Here is a 26,094-nt window from a genome sequence, read left to right as displayed (position 1 = left end):
ACAGGCCTGTTGGTATTCTGTCAGACTCATATGGCAAGACTGTAGAAACTGTAAACTCATACAGATTGTAAGTTATGTGTTAGTCTGTTCCAATGTGTTAGACTCAAGGAGAATGAGGACTTAAACAACTGGTAATCAAACCAACGGAGAACAAAACACTCACTGTAGAAGCTTTCATTGCATTGTTTCCTCCACCACGATTCGCATTCCAAGTACTTGAATTTAATCATGAACATATTTTCCTGTTAGGAACTAGTTACAAAGTTTGTTACTTGTTTATGATGGTCAACAAAGACCATTTGTGTTGAATTAATTGTGTTCTTAAATATAAAGGGTGAACTACATGCTCATGTGTCTCCTTAGCACAGCACAACTGGACTTCTCCATCTGCAACAGCTAGCTACTTCCACCACCTTTCCGGGAATTTGATCGTAAGGTAGAACACTGCTCGTCAGTCACAAGTACCAGCAATGTCACTACAGACGGGCAAAAAATGAGCCGCTTGTGGTAAATCAGGCCACAAAGTGGATGTCTGGCAATCCTCCAAGGCGATGCAGGTGGACTGGATGCAGGTTGAGACACTCGACTTGGGGTGGACAGAAGATGCTGCTAACCCCATTGACATCTCTTTGGTACAGTTCATTATTACGCCCTTCAAGAAGCTGATGTCTATTTCTGCCCTAATTGAGAGAGTACAAGAGGACCTGCAGATAGACACCAGCTCCTCTACCACAATTATCGACTGGGCTACATATCGGAAGCTGGGAGCATCCCCCCCCCCCCCCCCCCCCCTTGTAAAATTTTTGATACCCCTTCCGTAGTTTCAGTAATGACCTTGTCTCTGTTATGGGAATGTTTTCAGCCCAGATCCAGTATGAATCCAAGACACTCATGGCTTGTATATTGGTCGTAGCCCACCCTGGCGCTTACAACCTCTTGGGCTTGGACCTCTTTCGTGCCTTGGTCTTACAGTCCTGCAACCCTATACCCAACATTAATGCTGTGGATGGTGGCCCTTACAGAGGAGCTTTTTGACAAATATCTATCGGCCTTCTCAGGACCTCCCTCTGGAGTAAACAATTTAGAAGCACACATCACCTTTTTGGTGTTGGTGGTTCTGAAGTTCTAATAGCCAGTTCCATACTGTTTACTCTACAAGACAGGTTCCCCAGGAATTGCAATGGCTTCAAGATGAGGGAATTTTAATGCCAGTTTCCAACAGCAGATCGCCTACTCTCACAATAATTGTGGAAAAACCAAATGGTCTTTCACAACTTTAGTGCAACAGTTAATTCCAGAGCAGTGATAGACTCATACCCAATCCCCAAATTGGATGACATCCTAACTAAACTTGATGATGATAAAGTGCTTGCCAAGACTGAGCTACAGGAGGCCTACTACAGCTGCCGCTGGATGCAGCTTCTCGGGAAGTGTTTATGATCAACATGCCTTTTTGCTTGTTTCAATAAAATTGGCTGCCATTTGTCATTTTGAGAGGCTCCTCACCAAGTGGCTGGCACAGCCACACATCTACTGGAGGGCCATGGACACTGCAATAACCAACATGGTCGCTGCCTGCTCGAAGTGTCAAAGCAAGCAAGCTGCACCAGCTCGACGATACTCCCCTGGCCCACTACAACACCACCTTTGTCCCACATCCGTCTTGATTTTGTGGGTCCATTCCTTGGAGCATCCTAGCTTATCATTACTGATGCTGTGCTGGCACGGTGTTTCCATTTGCAATTAAGATGACATCTACCTCTGCAACAAAGACGATCAAAGCCCTCGCACACATTTTTGTCTTAGAACGTCTCCCTGAAATGGACCTCAGTTCACCTCCACTGAATTCTCTTCCTTTTATGCCGGGAATCGAATCTCTCTCATTCATACGACACCAGTCCATCTGGCATCCAGTGGCATCAATGACCAGTTTGTCCACACAACAAGACCCAAATGGCAAAACTGTGTCATCATCACTCCTTGGATGATGCACTCATTCGCTTTTTGGCATCATGCCGGGTCAATATGCAGGGGGGGATCTCCCCAGTGGGATGCTTACACAGTCAACCAAATCGCTCCTCTCTTTCCACACTTCACCCCAAGGAACAGCAGGGCCACCCACCCCATTCCAGACAGCACCATTTCTCCTTGCATGACCCAGTGTGGGCAACGAACTGTGCCTGAGGTCAATACCACTGGCTCCCTGCTACAGTGTCCCGCATCCTTGCCTGTGCAATGCTCGAAGTTATCCTACAAGACGGCTCCTGTGGTCACAAACACATCAATCAGGTCTGACCACAGCATAGCTTTATTCCACTGACAGAAAATTTACCTCAATTTTCTGTTCCAGACACCCAGCATGACGATGGGCTTCCTGGGAGTGCCAACCTTGGCGCGTGTCTCCAATGGGACAGGTGATGTCCGATGACACAGCCCGACAACCCAATGGAAATCGATCCCACTCCACCCTCATTCACCTCCCAGAGTGAGCCAGCAGGACACGAGTAACCTTGCCTCTGTCACTTTGAGAGAAATGGCAGGTCGCAAAAGAGATCTGGAGCCAACGAGGGGGTGTAGATCAGCAAGATAGGTCGCTCCCCTCACGAAGCTTCTGCTGCACCCGCCAATTTTACATACAGCCAATCAGGTGGATGTGTATCTCTGCCATGCTGGTATTTAGGACGGTGCCCATGCTGATCACAGCAGTTACAACACAGCCAGACAAGAGAAGAAGTCTACTCTGGATTCAGCACTGCCTCGACCGCACTCTGCCTTTGCCACGAAGGGAGCTCGGCAACATGCTCACGGGCCTTTCGGTATTCTATCAGACTCATTTGGCAAGACCATAGAAACTGTGAAGTCATACAGAATGTAAGTTATGTATTAGTCTGTTCCAATGTTTTTTGCTCACGTAGAGCAAGGACTTAAACATTTGGTAGTCAACGTAGTGGAGGACGAATGCCGACTGTAGAAGATTTCATTGTGTTGTTTTCTCAACTACGACTTGTATTCCAAGTACTTACATTTAGCTGTGAACTTATTTTCCTGTTAGGGAAGTTTGTTACTTGTTTATGATGGTCTACAAAGGCCATATGGGTTGAATTAATTGTGTTCTTAAACACCGAGGATGAACTAAATGCCTGTGTGTATCTTACGGAAGTATTCCAAGTCCTGGATACTTCAGTATGGGGTTCCGCAGCAGCTACCTGGTTCATGCACTCAAATTGACAGCTGTTCATCAGGAATGACGGCTGCAATTTGAACACCAATACTGCCACTGGACATTTACTGAATGGTGGCATATGACCTTTTCAGATGAATCAACTTTTACACTCCATCAGACCGAAAGGAAACACCCTGCAACAACTGTCAGAATGGTCCAGGGCAGAGAAGGAAGTATTATGGTCTGAGGAATGTTGGAAGCATTATGGTCCGAGGAGTTTTTTCATGGCATCCCTGGTGATCTCGTTATTCTGGAAGAGACAATAGATCAACGAAAGTATCCATCTATCCTTGCAGACCATGTCCACCCCTCTACACAGTCTGTTTTTCCTTGGTACGATGGCCTCTACTAGCAGGACAGTGCTACATATCGCACAGCTTTTGTGTACATGCATGGTTCAAAAGCACCAGGAAGAGTTTACTGTACTTTCCTGGCCAGCAAACTTCACTGATTTAAGCCATATTGACAATTTGTGGGACCATCTTGATCAAGCTGTTCATGCCGTGGACCCCAAGTGAGAAATCTAGCACAACTGGCTACGGCACTGGAGTCGGCATGGCTCCACATCCCAGTCGGTATCTTCCAGAACCTCACTGACAATCTTCCTGCATATCTCACAGGCATTTGACAGGTGATCACGTCAATGTGACTGGACAGTGTAATTCTCTGGCATTATCCACAGCATATAGCACCACATCTGCTTCAAAAGCTACCATCAATTCTTAGTTCCAAATGGTGTGTTACCAGACAGAGGGTAATGCCACATCTGACTGGAAGGAACAGTGCCATCACAGAGTCCATAATAATCAGTCAGTCACCCAACATGAAAAATAACATGCCAGTTCACTAAACAACAAGCTTTCTGGGTTAACACTTCGCAGCTGAAAGACAGTGCTGTTCACCACAAACATCGCACGATATTTTCTGTACTACATGAGAGCTAGACATCTCCCACTTACTTCATCCACTAGCCGTGAGTAAAACCACCACTATGCGCCACTTTCCATGGCGTCTCACCGGGCATCTTCCTGATTGCAGCAGTCACTGAAATGCCTGTAAACTTGGTTCTTGTGCCACAACATCATATTGTGCTCAAACCTGGTCCACTAGGATTGTCAACAGTATTATATGTCTTTTGTCACAGCACTAAGGTCACTTAATTTTGGGAACCACATTACATATCTACCACCAGGCCTCACTGCTCGAGAATGCACCAGTTCCCAAGTTTGTCAGGCCACACCACATCTATGAGGGCTGTTCAAAAAGTAAGGTGACTTTTCAAATTACGAGGGGCAATGTACATTCGATTTTTCTTATGTTGGTACACATGTCCTGAACATTGTTCACAGTTTCAAGTGTACAGCATACTTTGTTTGTTTTTGACAGATAGAAAGGTTAGACGCATTTTAATGTGCTTGGTAAATTTCGATTATTATAAAAAATGGAGCAAAGAATTTGCATCACATTTTGTATGAAAAATGGAAATGTTGACATTGGCATATAGTGAGTCCGCTCTACGTAAAATAAATGTTTACAGGTGGTACAAGCTCTTCCAAGATGGCCAAGAAGATGCCAATGATGAACCTCGCTCTGGACGCCCCAGCACACCAACAACAGATGATAAAGTTGAAGCTGTGAAGAAAATTATTTTGGAAAATCATCAAATTACCATAAGAAAAGTTGCTGAGGACATTGGCATATCGGTTGGCTCGTGTCATGCAATTTTTTCTGATGTTTTGGGCACAAGACGTGTGTCACCTAAGGTTGTTCCAAAACTTCTCAATTTTGATCAGAAGAACCATCGCGAGAGCATAACTCAGGAGCTCTTGAATGACGTCAATGATGATACTGATTTACTCAAAAGGGTCATAATTGACAATGAAACATGAGTTTACAGTTCTGACGTCGAAACCAAAGCCCGATAGTCCCAATGGAAGCATCCTGGAGAGCCAAGACCGAGAAAAGCACATCAAGTTGCTCACTATTTTTTTCAATTACTGTGACATAGTGCATCATGAATTTTTGCCTCATGGTCATACGGTCAATAAGGAGTATCACCTTGACATTATGCACCATTTGTGAGAAGCAATACACAAAAAACATCTGGAATTGTGGAAAAACAATTCATGGCTTTTGTATCACGACGATGCACATGCTCATTCATCATTGCTTGTAAGAGATTTTTTGGCCAAAAACAACACGACAATCATGCCTCAGCCACCATATTTATTGGATTTGGATCCCTGCGATGTTTTCTTGTTCCCAAAAGTGAAGAGACTTATGAAAGGACGAAGATTTTCAACGACTGAGGAAATAAAAACTGCATCGCTGGAAGTACTCAAGGCTGCACCAAAAAGTGCTTACGAGAAGTGCTTCGAGGATTGGAAGAAGTGTTGGCACAAGTATATTGTATCTGAGGGGGATTACTATGAAGGGGACACCATGACTATTGATGAATAAATAAATATTTTTTCATAAAAATATATATAAAGCCATTTGCTTAGCAGAAACCTTTCCAGTGTTATTTACATGCCCAATGAATAGTGAAACAATAAATAGATTAATTTAGCCACACATTATTCTCGTATCAACAGGAACAATAAAAAAGTATATTTGTGACAAGTTGTGTTAGGAGTTCAGGTGTTACAGGGCTCAGTTAGACAATATGGATTTAACTGTGTCTAAGCTGTCAGAATGCATCAGATCCTACAGTGCAAGCAGCAGCATTATGATCCAACTTTTACCAGTGCACAAGGCATGAGACTAGCATTAGCAGTGTTACTTGTCTCTGCCAAAGGCAAGACCAGAAATGTCACTAGAGGTTGTCCGACAACTTTGGCCAACAGCTTTGTCACAGTATGCTCCTCTGGCAGTTTTTGGTGGGATCATGGAGGTTAGACTACTTCACTGAGGAGACTAGATAGAACCTATTCTAACATGTTGAGTACTGTACACTTTTAACTCAGTTATTGGAATAACCAGACAACTTTTATGAATATGTGAGATGGTGAGAAAACTGTTCTTTTAAATACTTGAAATGATTTGTGGTGTCACTGAAAAGCAAGATACAAACATTCTGGACAACTTCAAATAAATTCATCAAAACAGAAATATATTAATCTTCAATGACTATCATTTAGCATGTGAGTGAAAGACGAATACAAATTTTGGAATAAGATACTCTGAACACTTAAAGCACTGAAAAGGAGGAACACATACGCCACTTTTGGAAATGATCTCATGTTAAAGAATCACTATCCTACTTGCATAAATACATTGGTAAGCTGTAAAGATAATCTGTAGACAGCCTCTGTCCAGCTACTGCAATCCAAAAAATATCCACTACAGTAACATTAAGCATAAAAATTAACATAAATCACCTTTCTCACTTGCACAGATAATTTCTGAGATTATAATCAAGGTCTCCCTCTCATGAACCATGGATCTTGCCGTTGGTGGGGAGGCTTGCGTGCCTCAGCGATACAGATGGCGGTACCGTAGGTGCACCCACAACGGAGGGGTATCTGTTGAGAGGCCAGACAAACTTGTAGCTCCTGTGGTTCCTGAAGAGGGGCAGTAGCCTATTCAGTATTGGCAGGGGCAACAGTCTGGATGATTGACTGACCTGGCCTTGTAACACTAACCAAAACGGCCTTGCTGTGCTGGTACTGCGAACGGCTGAAAGCAAGGGGCAACTACGGCCTTAATTTTTCCCGAGGGCATGCAGCTTTACTGTATGGTTAAATGATGATGGCATCCTCTTGGGTAAAATATTCCGGAGGTAAAAAAGTCCCCCATTCGGATCTCCGGGCGGGGACTACTCAAGAGGACGTCATTATCAGGAAAAAGGAAACTGGCATTCTACTGATCGGAGCTTGGAATGTCAGATCCCTTAATCGGGCAGGTAGGTTAGAAAATTTAAAAAGGGAAATGGATAGGTTAAAGTTCGGTGGCAGGAGGAACAAGACTTTTGGTCAGGTGAATACAGGGTTATAAATACAAAATCAAATAGGGCTAATGCAGGAGTAGCTTTAATAATGAATAAAAAAAATAGGAGTGCGGGTAAGCTACTACAAACAGCATAGTGAACGCATTATTGTGGCCAAGATAGACACAAAGTCCATGCCTACTACAGTAGTACAAGTTTATATGCCAACTAGCTCTGCAGATGATGAAGAAATTGATGAAATGTATGATGAGATAAAAGAAATTATTCAGGTAGTGAGGGGGACGAAAATTTAATAGTCATGGGTGACTGGAATTCGAGAGTAGGAAAAGGGGGAGAAGGAAACAGTAGGTGAATATGGATTGGAGCTAAGAAATGAAAGAGGAAGCCACCTGGTAGAATTTTGCAAAGAGCATAACTTAATCATAGCTAACACTTGGTTCAAGAATCACGAAAGAAGGTTGTATACATGGAAGAATCCTGGAGATACTAAAAGGTATCAGATAGATTATATAATGGTAAGACAGAGATTTAGGAACCAGGTTTTAAATTGTAAGACATTTCCGGGGCAGATGTGGACTCTGACCACAATCTATTGGTTATGAACTATAGATTAAAACTGAAGTAACTGCAAAAAGGTGGGAATTTAAGGAGATGGGACCTGGATAAACTGAAAGAACCAGAGGTTGTAGAGAGTTTCAGGGAGAGCATAAGGGAACAATTGACAGGAATGGCGGAAAGAAATACAGTAGAAGAAGAATGGGTAGCTCTGAGGGATGAAGTAGTGAAGGCAGCAGACGATCCAGTAGGTAAAAAGACGAGGGTTAGTAGAAATCCTTGGGTAACAGAAGAAATATTGAATTTCATTGATGAAAGGAGAAAATATAAAAATGCAGTAAATGAAGCAGGCAAAAAGGAATACAAACGCCTCAAAAATGAGATCGACAGGAAGTGCATAATGGCTAAGCAGGGATGGCTAGAGGACAAATGTAAGGATGTAGAGGCTTATCTCACTAGGGGTAAGATAGATACTGCTTACAGGAAAATTAAAGAGACCTTTGGAGAAAAGAGAGCCACTTGCATGAATATCAAGAGCTCAGATGGAAACCCAGTTCTAAGCAAAGAAGGGAAAGCAGAAAGGTGGAAGGAGTATATAGAGGGTCTATACAAGGGCGATGTACTTGAGGACAATTTTATGGAAATGGAAGAGGGTGTAGATGAAGATGAAATGGGAGATACGATACTGCGTGAAGAGTTTGACAGAGCACTGAAAGACTTGAGTCGAAACAAGGCCCCGGGAGTAGACAACATTCCATTAGAACTACTGACAGCCTTGGGAGAGCCAGTCCTGACAAAACTCTACCATCTGGTGAGCAAGATGTTTGAGACAAGTGAAATATCCTCAGACTTCAAGAAGAATATAATAATTCCAATCCCAAAGAAAGCAGGTGTTGACAGATGTGAAAATTACCAAACTATTAGTCTAATAAGTCACAGCTGCAAAATACTAACACGAATTCTTTATAGACGAATGGAAAAACAGGTAGAAGCGGATTTCGTGGAAGATCAGTTTGGATTCCGTAGAAATATTGGAACACGTGAGGCAATACTGACCTTGCGACTTATCTTAGAAGAAAGATTAAGGAAAGGCAAACCTACATTTCTAGCATTTGTAGACTTAGAGAAAGCTTTTGACAATGTTGACTGGAATACTCTCTTTCAAATTTTAAAGGTGGCAGGGGTAAAATACAGGGAGCGAAAGGCTACTTACAATTTGTACAGAAACCAGATGGCAGTTATAAGAGTCGAGGGGCATGAAAGGGAAGCAGTTGTTGGGAAGGGAGTGAGACAGGGTTGTAGGCTCTCCCCGATGTTATTCAATCTGTATATTGAGCAAGCAGTAAAGGAAACAAAAGAAAAGTTTGGAGTAGGTATTAAAATCCATGGAGAAGAAGTAAAAACTTTGAGGTTCGCCCATGACATTGTAATTCTGTCAGAGACAGCAAAGGACTTGGAAGAGCAGTTGAACGGAATGGACAGTGTCTTGAAAGGAGGATATAAGATCAATATCAACAAAAGCAAAACGAGGATAATGGAATGTAGTCGAATTAAGTCGGGTGATGCTGAGGGAATTAGATTAGGTAATGAGACACTTAAAGTAGTAAAGGAGTTCTGCTATTTGGGGAGCAAAATAACTGATGATGGTCGAAGTAGAGAGGATATAAAATGTAGACTGGCAATGGCAAGGAAACCGTTTCTGAAGAAGAGGAATTTGTTAACATCGAGTATTGATTTAAGTGTTAGGAAGTCGTTTCTGAAAGTATTTGTATGGAGTGTAGCCATGTATGGAAGTGAAAATGGATGATAAATAGTTTGGACAAGAAGAGAATAGAAGCTTTCGAAATGTGGTGCTACAGAAGAATGCTGAAGATTAGATGGGTAGATCACATAACTAATGATGAAGTATTGAATAGAATTGGGGAGAAGTGGAGTTTGTGGCACAACTTGACTAAAAGAAGGGACCGGTTAGTAGGACATGTTCTGAGGCACCAAGGGATCACAAATTTAGCAATGGAGTGCAGCGTGGAGGGTAAAAATCGTAGAGGGAGATCAAGAGATGAATACACTAAGCAGATTCAGAAGGATGTAGGTTGCAGTAAGTACTGGGAGATGAAGAAGCTTGCACAGGATAGGGTAGCATGGAGAGCTGCATCAAACCAGTCTCAGGACTGAAGATCAGAACAACAACAATCAAGGTCTAGAGTTTCCAATGCAGATTTTGTCTGCATGAGATGCTGTATTTTAAGTACAAACATGAGATAGGAATGACTAGACAGCCACACAACATGTATAATGCAATATACTTAATTATTATAAAATTCTTAAGTTGTTCAAAACCTTTAGTTTCCAATAGAGTAGCAATTTTAGACCATAGATTCTGAGATATATCACTGTTGCTGTATATCTTGCCTTCACGATGCTACTAACTCCTCCTTTCTTGTATTAAACTTAAAAATTTCTCACACTCCACATTTTGTGTGTGCGAATGTTGTCCAGTTCCACAGAAGAAAACAAACTGAGATGAATTCCGCTGACCATTATCTGAAGCCTGTATGTAGGGCATTGAGATTGGGTGCACTGAGACTGAACATGTGTTCAGTATTTTTCCAAGAAATTTAATAATTTAATACTGTATTGTCTCATTTAGTTTTCCTTCTCAGACCACATAACTGCCAAAGTGGTAACATAAACAGCATGTCACTGTGTGGTCTCATCAAATGGTACCAGCTCAAATGTAAAAAAGCAGACAGTGGTACTTCATATGTAAATATCTTGATAAGACACATATTGATTCATCATGTTCCACATGAAGTTCCCTATATGAAAGCATCAAACTTTGAAACCACCGCTGAAGGAAGTGTTGACTACACCAAACACATTCAAAACCATTCTGCAGGTTGATGTTGAAATACAACGGATCCAGGCAGGAGAAAAAAAACCAAAGCAATGACAGGTTTCTTCAAGCACATGGCTCAGGAGAGTCCAAGTCACCCTACAGATGTTTACATGGTGTTTATATTCAGAAATGGAATTAAATTATGCCGAAATTGCTATTCAGTGCACAGCTGCCAGACTACTTGGACACTTTGTGACAAATGGGGGCATTTGGAATCCATCTGCCTAGAGAACAGTGCAGACTGTTTCACTTGTGTAACATCAAACCAATGAAAGTGATTGTTATTCAGTTTGAAGCTAGATGCATTCACATGACCCCTCTACTTTCAGAAAACAATTGGGACTTTTTAGCAAATACGGGAGTCGTAAGTCATATTGTCATACACCGAACATTAAGCATCTTTTAGATTTCTGTTACATGACTAAGTACATTTGGTACCATAGATCACACATTATGAGATTTAGTAAGCTTATGGCTAGCTCTTCTTCCATATGACCTGAGCTGCACAAGCCATTTTCAGATTCATATTTCCCTGAAGGCAGATATAAAACTGACATATTACTGTACAAAGCCCATTTGTTTCACCTTAAGTGACACTGCAATGTTAGGAATGGATCAGCTGGCAGACAAAATAATAATATTGCGGATAAATTCCACCCAATAAATTCCACTCTCATTACCACCAATAAGAAGCAGTCACCGCAGATCCAACAACATGATCACCTGGCGAAATATTGTTCCCTTTAGACACTGACATCCAGCCATTCACATGCGAACTATTTTGTCATATTGTTCATGTTAATGAAATTTCAGTAATACCTATGCAGTATGATATTCCATCTAATTAAGGACCATATGCCACTGCCTGACATTTTTAATCACACATGACGCAGCTTAGATCATACAGCTCTGCATCTGTAACAACGGGTGTGCACCCTGGCAATTTACAATTATTAAATATGCCCCCACCCCCCTACAAAACATGTAAATGCTGATGCCTTGTTCTGTCTATTCTAGTAACCTGTTGCATATTTTGTATTAAGGAAGATGGGTATTTTGCCTTGGACACAACCAACTCTAACAGGACACCAGATTTTCTCGTGAATGACTTCTACATCGCTCAAAAAGCAGAACACAACCCAATCTCATGGAATGTTCAAGTGTTCATACCTAGTGGATGGTTGCCTTCAAAGTGGCAGATGGTTGATGCAGCCATCAGAAAATATTATCATGTGCAACATTCTCTAGGGGCACAACACGGTGTTATTCTCCTTCATACACCTACAGACATAACTGGAAAGGCCCTTTGCATATTACACTGCCATCACTGTGGCATAACATGGATGATCGATATTGTTATTGCCGCTGCAACAATGAGGACATCAAGCACCTCAACAGGTTTGTAAAATCTGTGTTAAGCATTTGGTGGTACCCAAAACAGACTTCAGCCCCTGGCCGACACCAACAGAGCCCCAAGTGTGAATGTATGTTGTTTTTGCTGCTTCTTTCTACAATTCTGGAGGATCATCAACATAGATCTATTTTTTGAATTTTCCACATATGATACTCATTATTATGGATAACTTTCTGTGAGTTCTAAGAATAGTTCTCACCAAAGACCAACACGCACATATAATAGTCACAGATGACAGACTCTCTTTTGATTAACATTGGTGATTTATCAGGAATTATCTGCCAGAAACTAGATTACAAATCTGAGTATGCCCCCCAAAACATTCACAGACAAATGAGGAAGTATGATGTCGGTTCAGATTTTTCAGGTACATGACTGTCCTGATAAAGAAAAAGGATGATGCATTAACATTTTTTCTAAGCGTATAGTGGACAATTCCAATTAATAGCAAGAGACAGGTTGAAATTTTACGTGACCATCAACAGTGAACACTACAACAACTATTCTATGCTTGGGATCATTGACAGGTAATTCAGCATTAGCCTGAGTTCCATCCTAGGAAGGCGGTAACTCACATCTTCAAAATCCAATGAAAATGGACACTGGGAATCACTATTCAAAGACACAGTGTTTAAAGGTGCACACCTACGCGTCATCAGACATGGTCATCTGACACCAAATTCAAGTGAAATAGTGACATTTTAGTTTATATGGTAAGATGCAGCCTGTCCCACTGACGACAGACTCTAGCTCGTCTTCTGTATATGAAACAACTTTCTGTCTGTGTTTCTGCCAGAAATAAATTGGGCGGTTCTTACTATGAACACTTGGAGCCTCTTGCATTGCAACTCCTAGATGTCAAGATGCATGACTTTACCACCCCAAAACCTTTAAGCATTATCTGCCATTACAAATAGTTGACCTTGTCTGGCACTACTCAACCAACAAGGGATGGTGTTTGAAGGGGGTTGGGATTTCGTAACAGTCAAAGTTTGCAAGTCTTCTATTTCCCACGTTTTCAATAGTTTATACATACTCTGAGTTCCAAATGGGATGTCAATAGGCAGACAACTATGCTATGACCAAGTGGAAGTAGTAGTATGATCCACAGAGGATAAGAATAGCAACCAACCATTATTAGGTTACACATCTCTGATGATAAAGCAGTTACTCTGATAAGCTTTCGGATAATTGTTTCAAAGCCTAAAGCTATTGCTTTTCACTGTAAGCACTGTGCAACTTCCATGTATCATGTTAGCACTGATACTGACGATTTTCATTGTCCATTATTCCTGCATACTACCACTGCCATGTGATGAATTCCACACCAGTTTGCCAGCCCTTTTCCTGCTAATTGCCGGCAATCTTCATTCTGCCTGTGTGCTTGGTCCCTCTGTCCCCGCACCATGTCTCCAGTTGTGAATGGCATGGATAGGGAGAATAATTGTTGATAAGAGTTCATGCCAATTTGAATCTTTCTAATTTTACCTTGGTGGACATTTTGTGAGATACACAATATTTAGGAGGAAGCAATAATTGGTTGAATTTTCTATGAATGTACACTCTTGTAATTTTAAGAATAAACCACTCAGTGTGGCACATCGTATCTCTTGTAGCATCTGCCAGTAGAGATGAAAGAGCATCTCCAGGTCAGACTCAACTAGCTACAACGCCATGCTGGGTGCCATCCCACTATGCCAAGGTTGCTTCCACTGTGTCACAGGCTCTGATATCTGCTACTGAGTCTCAGTTTTCAGTAATCCAACAGCTGGTGAGTTTCTAGCTGGCTGACACCACACCACTATCACGCCACCCGCATTGCAGCAGCCCTTCCCATGCTGTTATGCCAGCTATGTGGCCGGCAGATGAATAAAGAAGTGAAGCCAACCTTGCATTCTTCCAGTAACGTCAACAAATTCTGTAGACTGCATTAATAATCAACTACCACTAAAATGCTACGAAAAAAATTACACCATATTTGTATTTGTATCTGTATCTGTGAATTACAACTGATAATATAGCTACTACAGCTCTTTGTGAATATATCTTGATGTACTTCCGCTAATGTTTTTTCAAGGTTTCACAATGTTCCACACACTTGAACAAATAGAAAACATATAACTATTTTTGTCCAATATTTTTCCAGGTAGATTCCTTTCCTGAGGTGTGATCCTAAAAGGTCTGCAAAACACCCACATATACTTCACATGGTCATCAGATTCAAACATTTTCAAGCCAAAAATTTCTTTGTTTGTGGGCACAGGTGAATGCCAGAGGATACAAAGTCTGGGGAGTAAGATGGATATTCTAACAGTTAGTACTCAAATCACAACACCAAAGCACTATTTCATTCAAAGACAAAAACAGGAAAATTTGGGTTTAATGTCCCACCAACAATCTGTTGAGAGGCCAGACAAACATGTGGTTCCTGAAGAGGGGCAGCAGCCTTTTCAGTAGTTGCAGGGGCAACAGTCTGGATGATTGACTTATCTGGCCTTGTAACATTAACCAAAACGGCCTTGCTGTGCTGGTACTGCGAACGGCTGAAAGAAAGGGGAAACTACAGCCGTAATTTTTCCCGAGGACATGCAGCTTTACTGTATGATTAAATGATGATGGTGTCCTCTTGGGTAAAATATTCTGGAGGTAAAATAGTCCCCCATTCGGATCTCCGGGAGGGGACTACTCAGGAGGACGTTATCAGGAGAAAGAAAACAGGGATTCTACGGATCGGAGCGTGGAATGTCTGATCCCTTAATCGGGCAGGTAGGTTAGAAAATTTAAAAAGGGAAATGGATAGGTTAAAGTTAGATATAGTGGGAATTAGTGAAGTTCGGTGGCAGGAGGAACAAGGCTTTTAGTCAGGTGTTTACAGGGTTATAAATACAAATCAAATAGGGGTAATGCAGGAGTAGGTTTCATAATGAATAAAAAAATAGGAGTGCGGGTTAGCTACTACAAGCAGCATAGTGAACGCATTATTGTGGCCAAGATAGACACAAAGCCCATGCCTACTACTGTAGTACAAGTTTATATGCCAACTAGCTCTGCAGATGATGAAGAAATTGAAGAAATGTATGATGAGATAAAAGAAATTATTCAGGTAGTGAAGGGAGATGAAAATTTAATAGTCATGGGTGACTGGAATTCGTCAGTAGGAAAAGGGAGAGAAGGAAACATAGTAGGTGAATATGGATTGGGGGGAATAAATGAAAGAGGAAGCCACCTTGTAGAATTTTGCACAGAGCATAACTCAGTCATAGCTAACACTTGGTTCAAGAATCATAAAAGATGGTTGTATACCTGGAAGAATCCTGGAGATACTAAAAGGTATCAGATAGATTTTATAATGGTAAGACAGAGATTTAGGAACCAGGTGTTAAATTGTAAGACATTTCCAGGGGCAGATGTGGATTCTGATCGCAATCTATTGGTTATGAACTGCAGATTGAAACTGAAGAAACTGCAAAAAGTTGGGAATTTAAGGAGATGGGACCAGGATAAACTGAAAGAACCAGAGGTTGTACAGAGTTTCAGGGAGAGCATAAGGGAACAATTGACAGGAATGGTGGAAAGAAATACAGTAGAAGAAGAATGGGTAGCTCTGAGGGATGAAGTAGTGAAGGCAGCAGACGATCAAGTAGGTAAAAAGGCGAGGGCTAATAGAAATCCTTGGGTAACAGAAGAAATATTGAATTTCATTGATGAAAGGAGAAAATATAAAAATGCAGTGAATGAAGCAGGCAAAAAGGAATACAAACGTCTCAAAAATGAGATCGACAGGAAGTGCAAAATGGCTAAGCAGGGATGGCTAGAGGACAAATGTAAGGATATAGAGGCTTGTCTCACTAGGGGTAAGATAGATACTGCCTACAGGAAAATTAAAGATTGGAGAGAAGAGAACCACTTGTATGAATATCAAGAGCTCAGATGGCAACCCAGTTCTAAGCAAAGAAGGGAAGGCAGAAAGGTGGAAGGAGTATATAGCAGGTTTATACAAGGGCGATGTACTTGAGGACAATATTATGGAAATGGAAGAGGATGTAGACGAAGACGAAATGGGAGATAAGATACTGCGTGAAGAGGTTGACAGAGCACTGAAAGACCTGAGTCGAAACAAGGCCCCGGGAGTAGACAACATTCCATTAGAACTACTGATGGCCTTGGGAGAGCCAGTCATGACAAAACTTTACCATCTGGTGAGCAAGATGTATGAGACAGGCGAAATACCCTCAGACTTCAAGAAGAATATAATAATTCCAATCCCAAAGAAAGCAGGTGTTGACAGATGTGAAAATTACTGAACTATCAGTTTAATAAGTCACAGCTGCAAAATACTAACGCGAATTCTTTACAGACAAATGGAAAAACTGGTAGAAGCGGACCTCGGGGAAGATCAGTTTGGATTCCGTAGAAATGTTGGATCTCGTGAGGCAATACTAACCTTACGACTTATCTTAGAAGAAAGATTAAGGAAAGGCAAATCTACGTTTCTAGCATTTGTAGACTTAGAGAAAGCTTTTGACAATGTTAACTGGAATACTCTCTTTCAAATTCTGAAGGTGGCAGGGGTAAAATACAGGGAGCGAAAGGCTATTTACAATTTGTTCAGAAACCAGATGGCAGTTATAAGAGTCGAGGGACACGAAAGGGAAGCAGTTGTTGGGAAGGGAGTGAGACAGGGTTGTAGCCTCTCCCCGATGTTATTCAATCTGTATATTGAGCAAGCAGCAAAGGAAACAAAAGAAAAATTCGGAGTAGGTATTAAAATTCATGGAGAAGAAGTAAAAACTTTGAGGTTCGCCGATGACATTGTAATTCTGTCAGAGACAGCAAAGGACTTGGAAGAGCAGTTGAACGGAATGGACAGTGTCTTGAAAGGAGGATATAAGATGAACATCAACAAAAGCAAAACGAGGATAATGGAATGTAGTCAAATTAAATCGGGTGATGCTGAAGGAATTAGATTAGGAAATGAGACACTTAAAGTAGTAAAGGAGTTTTGCTATTTAGGGAGTAAAATAACTGATGATGGTCGAAGTAGAGAGGATATAAAATGTAGACTGGCAATGGCAAGGAAATTGTTTCTGCAGAAGAGAAATTTGTTAACATCGAGTATAGATTTAAGTGTCAGGAAGTCGTTTCTGACAGTATTTGTATGGAGTGTAGCCATGTATGGAAGTGAAACATGGACGGTAAATAGTTTGGACAAGAAGAGAATAGAAGCTTATGAAATGTGGTGCTACAGAAGAATGTTGAAGATAAGGTGGGTAGATCACGTAACTAATGAGGAGGTATTGAATAGGATTGGGGAGAAGAGAAGTTTGTGGCACAACTTGACTAGAAGAAGGGATCGGTTGGTAGGACATGTTTTGAGGCATCAAGGGATCACAAATTTAGCATTGGAGGGCAGCGTGGAGGGTAAAAATCGTAGAGGGAGACCAAGAGATGAATACACTAAGCAGATTCAGAAGGATGTAGGCTGCAGTAGGTACTGGGAGATGAAGAAGATTGCACAGGATAGAGTAGCATGGAGAGCTGCATCAAACCAGTCTCAGGACTGAAGACCACAACAACAACACCACCAACAACAACAATGCTATTGGAGACAAAGTGGAAGTTTGGTTAGAGCAAGGATAACATATCATTTGGGCCATGTACTTTTGAAAGGAACCATTCTGGCACTCATTTTAATTAATTTAGGAAAAACCAAGGAAACCTAAAATATTGATGATGACAAGGAAATCTGAAAACCAGTCCTCCTGCATGTGAGTCTAATGTGCTAACCACTTTGTCACCTCATTCAGTACCATTGTGGGCAGGTCCATTGTCCTGAAAAAGGTATTATTTTTTCTTTTACTATCCAGGCCTCTTCAAATGAAATTTTTCATCCAGTGGGTCTTGAAGACTTGCCGAATATTCACCAGTTACTGTTTTACTTCTTGTAAGCCATCAGAATAATTCATTTTTGCCACCCAGAAAACACTGCCCTTGAGCCTTCAAGTGGTTGGAATCAACTTCACATTTTTAGTGCAGGTCCACTGATTTCCACCCACTGCCTTGACTGTTCCTTGATTTCTAATGTAGACCTACATCTTATCCACAGCATAAAATCAGCATTAAAAATTGTTCTATTATATTTACAGAGGTCAAACATCTGATTTCTGTAAGCTTTCAACAAATGCAGCATAATTACCATACAAAGCTTTTCTTCACATAAAATACAGGGTGTTTGGAAATTCCTGTTACAAACTTCTAGGGCATGTAGAGGGGAGTGGGTAGACAATGTTTTGAATAGGAACCCATGTCTGGAAACTTTGTTTCCATGCTACAGACATTTGAAAACAGGTTTGCTAGTTAGGAATGCAACAGGGTAGTCATGGTGGGGTGGCAGGTGGGGGGTTACAGTGGATTGGCTGATGTCATCTGACGTCTATCCTACCTCTCTGACCAGGTTTGAGCCTCATTTACAGGTCTGTGAGTGTTAGAGCAACATCGCCGAGTACACATTTGCAGAATACACTGATATGATCCTTCTGAAAGGCGAAGCTCACGGTTGTTCTCCACGCTGTCTGACTCCATTGCATACTCTTTATGCCACAATTAAGAAATGGCTTAGAGATAGGATACCTTCACTATCAGCAGGCATGACTCTGGTCCTCCAAGCAGATGCCACACACCCTAACTGGAAGAAGTCATACTGCATCATGTTGAAGAGAACTCAGTACACTATCAATTCCTTTAATATTAATGAGTGGAATTGTAAAACAAATGACATACTGGGTCACACTTAATTACTTGTAAAAGTGGTCATGTTACCAACGTGTTTTCAAATAGTTGTAGCATGGAAACTGTATATTACCAGACAGGGGATCCAAATCAAAATATTATCTGCTCACTTTACTCTAAAAGTCCTAGAAGTCTTAACGGGAATTCCTGAACACACTGTATACCACATCCTTTTTTATAACATGCTTATGAAATCAATTACTTCAGACACCTTTGATTGCTCATTTTCAGTCATCAATTTTTGGTATTTTCACTTGGTTGTTGGAGGTTTAGGACATCTTTCATGCAGATTTTCAAAAGAAGTATGGTCATGTATCAATTTGGTCATCAATTCTTTAACTGTTGAAAAGGGAGAAGCAGACTCCTTACAAACCTTCATCAACTTTGGATAAATTTCTGTTCACGATAAGTCACCTAGACCATCTAATTTCATAATGACATGTGAGCATACAGCTATCACCATAATGTACACATACACCAAATGTATTTCACATGGTAAAATATACTTACAAGAGTAAATCAGTGCAGGAAAAATTTGCTCATTTCTCTCTTGTGCTGTTTCAACCAGTATGCGGAGTGGTCCTTTTGGGCTCAAAACTGCTATCAGATCTGTTAAGTAATAACATCAAGAAGAATAATTGAGAACAGTATACAAAATTTAACACATCAATAAAATAAGTCAATATCATTCTGTAATATGAACTTGTATGTTTTCAAAGATAAAAGTTGTATTCCCAAATAAATGCTTCGCTTTGCAAAAGTAGGAGCAGTACAAGGGCTACATGCCCATAAGCTCCACCTCTCTCACTCAATGCTGCCACAATATTTATGCTACACACTTCGTGCCTAACATTTACCCACACTGTGGATACTGACTTCTCTTACCCAAGAAAGGGATATCATAAACTGCTTCATCACTTGTTCTAGTATGAAAAGCCCAGATACAAAACAAAGTGAAACATGACTGTCAAAAACGGTTATTACTGTGTTATGCACACAGTGCTGATAGAGCACCAAGATCTCTCTCTGATTCAGTAATTGAAAGCCAAGAGCTCAATGAAAATTTTACCAACTGTATGTTTCCTTTTGCTAAGTGCTGAGCTGTGTGTTGAAATGGGAAGTGGACAGTGGCTTGAAAAATTACAAAATAGTCCAGGATAGCATTGAAAAAAAAAACAATTGGATGACCGCACTCTTTCACAATGATTGAACTGTTTAGGTCTAAGGGAGACCATTCAAACTTGCTAGCTTTTGAATTTATCCTTTGACAAGGCAGAATAAAAAAAAAAAAAAACACACAATCACACGCGCGCACGCACGCACGCACGCACACACACACCTGTGCCCCCAATATGGTGACAGATAGTGCCAATGCTATTTTGTGGCAGATGGACTGGTTGTGATGGGGGTAGTGTCAAGTTGGGTGGGGAGAGGGAGTCAGGGAGAGGGACTGGGACTGGGAATGGGTACATAGCAACTCAGGGAGAGGCAGCTGGTTTGCTGGCTAGGAATGCGGGCGGGAGGGGTGGCAGGTATATGGGCTGACAAGACTGTAGTGTCCCGTGGGAAGCAGCACATGCTGAAGGCGACGTGAGGTCATGAGCTGGGAGGGGTGACAGGACACACAGGACACAGGAAGGGGAAACTGTTGGGTGTAGGGTGTGGGGACAGCCGATTACCTGCTCCACCAAAGAGTTTCCCCTTCCGCCGTCCTGTCATCCCCTCCCACTTCACGTCGTGTGTGTGTGTGTGTGTGTGTGTGTGTGTGTGTACTCTAGCTCACCAAAGGATAAATCCAAAAGCTAGCTGGTTTTCTGTCTTTTACTTGTTCCTATCAACAACTAAACACTTCTGCTTGACGGTGAGTGGTCTCCTTTAACCCTAAAGTATTTACAATCAACAAGAACTTTCCTACAACATAGACCGAAGTCTGTGTGCCAACACACTTACCTATTAACTAAGTTGTCCTTCTCATAGTGTTTTCTTATGTACAGAGACACTAGATTTTTCTAGTTAATCATTAACATGATAGCGAAAAAATGACATTGGCAACTGTGTAACACCAATTTCGAACTGCTGTATAACCACCCTCTTCACTGTCTAACAAAGTAACATGGACAGACTGCAGCAAAAAGCTATAAACAATGTAGGACATACTAGGTCTGTTCAAAAAATTCTGGAACATTCATAATTTTGCATCAATGGTGTGCTGGAGCGAAATGTGATTGGCATCCCTGCACATGCCTGTGTATAATGTGTAACTGCTGGAAGTTTCATTGTTATATGTCTGTTAATTATTGTTCAGTGCTGCATTGAGTAGAGCATTGTATCACACAGTTTGCGAATTTCGAGATGGCAGAGTTAGAGGAGCCATGTGTCTGCATTAAAATTTGTGTGAAACTCAAGGAAACCTTTAGACACACACCAAATTATGCAGGAAGCGTATCGTGATGAGTGCTTAAGCTGTATACGGTCTTACGAATGGTTCACATGGTTTAAAAATGGCTGGACGAAAGTTGAAGATGACCCTCATTCAAGATGCCTTTTGACAACTACTGACGACGCTCATGTCAGGAATGTCAACAAAACTGTGCATGCCAATCGAAGACTGACTGTCCGAGAGATTGAAGAAGAATGTAATATTTCAGTTGGATTACATCATAAAATCCTGACGGCATCTTGGAACGCATCATGCTGCCGCCAAGTTCGTCCCATGGCTCATGAGTCAAGACCAGAAAGTCCTTCACCTTGCAGCCTGTGAAGAACTTTTGGATAGTACACATGAGAATGAGATGTTCCTTAAGAGAATCATAACTGGTGATGAGACGTGGGTCTATGGTTATGATGTTGAGACCAAGGTTCAATCTTCACAAAGGGTTGAGAAAGGTTCTCCGAGATAAAAAAATCTCGTCAAGTCAAGTCAAATGTCAAAGCCATGATGATAGTTTTCTTTGACTCTGAAGGATTAGTCCATCATGCCACTGGATAAACTGTTAATTGATGGTACTATTGGGGGATGTTGCGATGCCTACAAGAAAATATGAGAAGGGAACAGCCTGAAATGTGGTGAGACAATTCATGCCTGTTGCACCACAATAATGCACCAGCACATTCATCCCTGTTGGTGTGTTAGTACTGATCAAGAAACAAAATCACTGTGTGCCTCATGCATTACTGAAAGATTAAAATCCTGTGGAAAGGGCAAAGATTTGCAACAATAGCCAAGTAAAAGAAAATTCGCAGACAGCGCTTCGCATGATCCAATAAGAGGCATACCAAGACTGCTTCCGGAAGTGGAGATGGTGTTGGGGGCAGTGCATCAATTGTGGAGGAGAGTATTTTGAAGGAGAGCATGCACAATGAGTAAAACATAAGCACAAAAAAATTCTGTAGACAAAGTTCTGGAAGTCTTTGAACAGATCTCTTATACAGCACTAGGCTTTCTTCAGATATTATCTTTTCACTGATTCACTGATCCAACTAGTAGCTCCTGAGAGTGTTATTCTTGTTCATGGGTAGTTACAGTTACAAGTTTAAACTCTCCAATGTTATTAGAAACATTTCACAATTCATATATAAGGAGAAAGAGATGGGCAGATAATTATGAATGTTCCACTTTGATATTTGTTTCATAAGTGACCGACACTGAACTAAGTTTGGATCTTATGTGATGACTTTAACCAAAATATGAGAGTAATTTAACAAATAAATAGAAAAATATGATAAAAGTATTATTCGCAACTGTCGATACAAATATAGACAATTTGTGGTAAACTAACCTTATTCTTAATCACTAAAGGTTAACTATCTTTGGTCTTGTACACTCCTGGAAATTGAAATAAGAACACCGTGAATTCATTGTCCCAGGAAGGGGAAACTTTATTGACACATTCCTGGGGTCAGATACATCACATGATCACACTGACAGAACCACAGGCACATAGACACAGGCAACAGAGCATGCACAATGTCGGCACTAGTACAGTGTATATCCACCTTTCGCAGCAATGCAGGCTGCTATTCTCCCATGGAGACGATCGTAGAGATGCTGGATGTAGTCCTGTGGAACGGCTTGCCATGCCATTTCCACCTGGCACCTCAGTTGGACCAGCGTTTGTGCTGGACGTGCAGACCGCATGAGACGACGCTTCATCCAGTCCCAAACATGCTCAATGGGGGACAGATCCGGAGATCTTGCTGGCCAGGGTAGTTGACTTACACCTTCTAGAGCACGTTGGGTGGCATGGGATACATGCGGACGTGCATTGTCCTGTTGGAACAGCAAGTTCCCTTGCCGGTCTAGGAATGGTAGAACGATGGGTTCGATGACGGTTTGGATGTACCGTGCACTATTCAGTGTCCCCTCGACGATCACCAGTGGTGTACGGCCAGTGTAGGAGATCGCTCCCCACACCATGATGCCGGGTGTTGGCCCTGTGTGCCTCGGTCGTATGCAGTCCTGATTGTGGCGCTCACCTGCATGGCGCCAAACACGCATACGACCATCATTGGCACCAAGGCAGAAGCGACTCTCATCGCTGAAGACGACACGTCTCCATTCGTCCCTCCATTCACGCCTGTCGCGACACCACTGGAGGTGGGCTGCACGATGTTGGGGCGTGAGCGGAAGACGGCCTAACGGTGTGCGGGACCGTAGCCCAGCTTCATGGAGACGGTTGCGAATGGTCCTCGCCGATACCCCAGGAGCAACAGTGTCCCTAATTTGCTGGGAAGTGGCGGTGCGGTCCCCTACGGCACTGCGTAGGATCCTACGGTCTTGGCGTGCATCTGTGCGTCGCTGCGGTCTGGTCCCAGGTCGACGGGCACGTGCACCTTCCACCGACCACTGGCGACAACATCGATGTACTGTGGAGACCTCACGCCCCACGTGTTGAGCAATTCGGCGGTACGTCCACCCGGCCTCCCGCATGCCCACTATACGCCCTCGCTCAAAGTCCGTCAACTGCACATACGGTTCACGTCCACGCTGTCGCGGCATGCTACCAGTGTTAAAGACTGCGATGGAGCTCCATATGCCACGGCAAACTGGCTGACACTGACGGCGGCGGTGCACAAATGCTGCGGAGCTAGCGCCATTCGACGGCCAACACCGCGGTTCCTGGTGTGTCCGCTGTGCCGTGCGTGTGATCATTGCTTGTACAGCCCTCTCGCAGTGTCCGGAGCAAGTATGGTGGGTCTGACACACCGGTGTCAATGTGTTCTTTTTTCCATTTCCAGGAGTGTATAAAGCTTTTTTCAGCTGATATCAAGTATATGTTTGACTGGGAGAATGGTGTAGCAGGTATCACTTGAAAATGTCCTTGTATGCTTGAAACAAGGTTATTTTTAATTTTTTTCAATAAAACATCTTACAACCGAAGTTTCTGCTGTTGCCATAAGAAATGGAATGACCACTTATGTCCAGTCATTGATAAAGCAGGTGGTAGACATCAGTTTATTGGTAGAATACTAAAGATGTGCAATCAATCTACAAAGGAGATTGCTTAAAAATCACTTGAGTGACTGGTTCTAGAATATTGCTCAAGTGTGTGGGACCCATACCAGATATGATTAATGGGAGATATTGAACATATACAGAGGAGGACAGTATAAATGGAAGGTTTGTTTAATTCATGGGAGAGTGTCACAGAGATACTGAAGGAACTGAACTGGCAGACTCTTGAAGATAGATGTAAACTATCCCGAGAAAGTCTACTAGCAGACTTTCAAAAACCATCTTTAAATGATGACTCTAGGAATGTACTACAATATCCTCTGTATCGCTCACATAGGGATTGTGACAATAAGATCACACTAATTACTGCCCGCACAGAGACATTCAATCATTCTTACTGCACTCCATATCTGAATGGAACAGGAAGAAACCCTAATAAATGGTACAGTGGGGTGTACCCTCTGCCATGCACCTCACAGTTGTAGATGTAGGTGTAAATACTTACAATGCTATGAAAATATAAGTAAGAAACGCTAAGAATTATATGAAGTCTGTACCTACCCCAGATTGAAATTACTGCCAATACAACCCAAGTTGTCCATTCCGGTAGGTATTTGATGAACACCAGTGCCATAAGAGCAGCAACAAATATGAGATATGCTTGCTGAAGACGCAGAGGACCTCGCCAGTGGATGCATATCATCCCAACAACACCAAAGTTCCACATAAGGAAAACAAGAGTAATGTAATCCATTGGCACATTGAAAGCTCTAAGAACTTCCCTGAAATCATATTTAATACTAATCAAAAACCCAAGCATACAAACAAAACTTTAAAATAATGTTACTCATATAGTTCATGAAAAATACAGAAAAAAGGTAGCTGAAAGCCTACCAAATATTCATTTTTTCATTGGAGTTTTCAACATGACAATGAGTTTATAGTACATTTAAAGAGGCTGTCTTTCATTAGTTTCGATAAGATTAGATACACTGCTCATTTTGCAGGCCCATGGTAATGAGATCCTCAAGGATTTGAAACTAAACAAAAACAAAAACACGCACACCCAAAAAAATAACCAATATGCTATTTATTCCAATGATCCTAAGTGAAATGGTCCTGAAGGTCATGGCAAAAAATGTTCTGATTTACAAATTGAAACAATACTTATCTTATTATATTACGCAGAACACAACTTATATTGACAGTATATAAGTAAACTGGCTCTGCTAAGAAATTCATTAATGAAGTAGGACGAGATGGAAACTAAGAAAATGTTTATGTTCTACATAATTTTTACTTCATTAGTAGCTAAAAATTTTACAGTTACCAGCAAGTTACTGAAAATGCATATTCCTGAATAACAAATGCTTTTTCAAAATAAAGTGATTTTTAAGCCTTTATATAGATTATTCTTTCTCCTAGTATTTATCTCTGAAAGAGATTAACAGGGTGTATCATAATAGCAAAAACTGATACAGGTGAAAGTATAACAGACAAAAATGTTCCAGTAAATATGGGTCTGCTTATGAGCTGTCTGCAAGATAGTTGCTAATGTTTGGTTACGAGCCACAACTGATTTCACCGTGAAATGTTGCCTACTTAGTAAAATAAATATGAAATGCATGTTTCTGGATATAGAAGCCAACTAAGATATCTCAAATTTCACCCGAAGCCCATGGTCAACAAGAAATACGGTCATCAGGTTACCATCCATTTGGAAAGCAGTTGCACTCAGCGACTGTTATATTAACTTGTAAATTGTAGATTGCAGCAATCAGTTGTCCTTTTTAAATTTTATTAAGCAGAT

The 26,094-nt window shown here is 41.5% G+C and overlaps 1 protein-coding gene across 1 annotated transcript in view; it reads right to left on the bottom strand.

The window, feature by feature from the left end:
* Positions 1-26,094, bottom strand: part of LOC126258560 (presenilin homolog) — a 129,410-nt gene that overhangs the window by 59,502 nt on the left and 43,814 nt on the right. Inside the window, exons 5-6 of the mRNA XM_049955651.1 lie at positions 24,846-25,066; positions 19,340-19,438 (exon numbers count right to left, since the gene is read on the bottom strand). Coding sequence (XP_049811608.1) covers positions 19,340-19,438; positions 24,846-25,066 — 320 coding nt within the window. The remainder of the gene's footprint in view (positions 1-19,339; positions 19,439-24,845; positions 25,067-26,094) is intronic.

Source organism: Schistocerca nitens, chromosome 1 (assembly GCF_023898315.1).
Source record: "Schistocerca nitens isolate TAMUIC-IGC-003100 chromosome 1, iqSchNite1.1, whole genome shotgun sequence".
Lineage (NCBI taxonomy): Eukaryota > Metazoa > Arthropoda > Insecta > Orthoptera > Acrididae > Schistocerca > Schistocerca nitens.
This window is presented reverse-complemented; position numbering and strand designations above follow the sequence as displayed.